The 1,942-nt window shown below is 32.4% G+C and overlaps 1 gene segment (V, D, J or C); it reads right to left on the bottom strand.

Annotated features, from left to right (window-relative positions):
* Nucleotides 1-290: 290 nt before the first annotated feature.
* Nucleotides 291-945, bottom strand: LOC132852191 (T cell receptor alpha variable 13-1-like). The segment is given in 2 exon segments: nucleotides 291-732; nucleotides 820-945. Coding segments are annotated over 2 exon segments (384 nt in total).
* Between the last annotated feature and the right edge of the window lie 997 nt (nucleotides 946-1,942).

Below are 1,942 nucleotides of genomic sequence, written 5' to 3'. Positions count from 1 at the left end.
ATACCTAACCTGGTATAGTTATTCCAGTAGTAAAGGTAATTCACATCCAGTAGCCTTTATTGTTAGGAATAAAATAGACAAGATAAACTAAATGAAAACTAAATGAATGAAATTGTAAACTAAACGAAAGACTTAAATACGAAATAAATAAGAAATAAAACCTTTTTTATAGTCAAATATGTGACACCCATTAGATGCTGGAACACTTTGTATTGAACAAAATGGAAATAATGTAGAAAATATTTACCACTTTGCAACATTTATTTGCAACAAACAATGTGTTACCAGTTTTATCAGTGACCTCTACTGTACACTTCCTACAATAAATGCTATTACAAACAGCTGTAATCACAGAACAGATCTTATTTGCAGGTGTTTGGTGTGAAGGTTTTTGTTAAACAGAAAGGGAAGGTGTGTGACTGTGCTTACTAGCAGCACAGAAATATACTGCACTGTCCTCAGGAGTTACACTGGATATAAGCAGAAACGCATCCCCTGTGGAGTGTCCTGAAATGTTGAATCGTGGTTTAAACTTCTCCTCAGGAGTAAATCGTTGGTACTGGAGCACTCCAATGAGCTCAATAGAGTCACTGACTGTCTTTTGTTGATACCAGAACATGTAGATATAGCTGCTATCACCATGTTGGCAGCTGAGCTTCACTTCCCTCTGCTCAGGTGTTATTAATAGATGCTGTGGTAATTGCTGGATGTTGAGGGAAGAGATAACTGTGGCTATGGTAAAAAAGAGAAATGTGTATCTTCGATAAAAGAAGTTAGAACAAAGTTAATATACTGAGTTATTTTTGAAATCATGCTTACCTTTAAGACTGATAAGAATGATACATGAGACTATAATTGTTGCCATTTTTCAAGTGTTCTTCATTCTATCCAGGCTGTACTCAGGTTTTTAACTAATGGTTTGTGAACTTATCAAATATCACTGACTCCCCCTGCCTTTTGATAGTATATCCTCTGTATATCCTCAGTACAGGTGTAAATGCATCATGATATAACACAGGAAGTTGTCACATGACAAAGGCGGGGGATTTCAGTGCATGGTTTGGTGTTTATTTAGCACTGTGTTACTCACTGCACAGAAATACAAAGCACTGTAGTATGCTGTCACAGACTGTGCCAAGAGATAACCTTCCTTCTCTGCATCTCCTGAAATGTTGAACCCCTTTTTGTCTATTTCAGGACTAGAAGTTCAGGAACCCCTAATTAGCTGGAGACTTTGCTGGTTAACATGCTGATACCAGTATAATTGTCATAATTTTTGTCATGGTAGCTGCATGTGATATTTAATGAGTCGCCAGGTTGCAGGAATAGGACAGCAGGGAACTGTGAAACAGAAACAATATTTATATATATATATATACGTACATGTGTATATATATATATATATATATATATATATATATATATATATATATATATATATATATATATATATATATATATATATATATATATATATATATATATACGTACATGTGTGTATATATATATATATATATATATATATATATATATATATATATATATATATATATATATATATATATATAGATATATAGATATATGTATATAGCATATATATATATATATATATATATATATATATATATATATATATATATATATATATATATAGCAATAGAGTAAGAAAACTATAAGCTAAACCCATAACTCGGTAAAAAAAAAAAGAAAGCTGTTTTTTTGGGGGGAGGGTCTATTAATAGTCTTAAAAAAAATAGAAAATGTCAAGACACTTATGTGTAAAAATGATTTCATTGTCCTCTTTGGAACCCAGAATAGGGATAATCCAGTCTCCAAGCAGCTGGCACACTGGGTAGTATAGACATAGAACTAGAATGTACATTTCCTGAAGAAAATGTGAATGGTGCTTGCACGTGGCAAGTTCCCCTCATCGTGCTCAGTG

Source organism: Tachysurus vachellii, chromosome 10, assembly GCF_030014155.1.
Source record: "Tachysurus vachellii isolate PV-2020 chromosome 10, HZAU_Pvac_v1, whole genome shotgun sequence".
Taxonomy (NCBI): Eukaryota; Metazoa; Chordata; class Actinopteri; order Siluriformes; family Bagridae; genus Tachysurus; species Tachysurus vachellii.
This window is presented reverse-complemented; position numbering and strand designations above follow the sequence as displayed.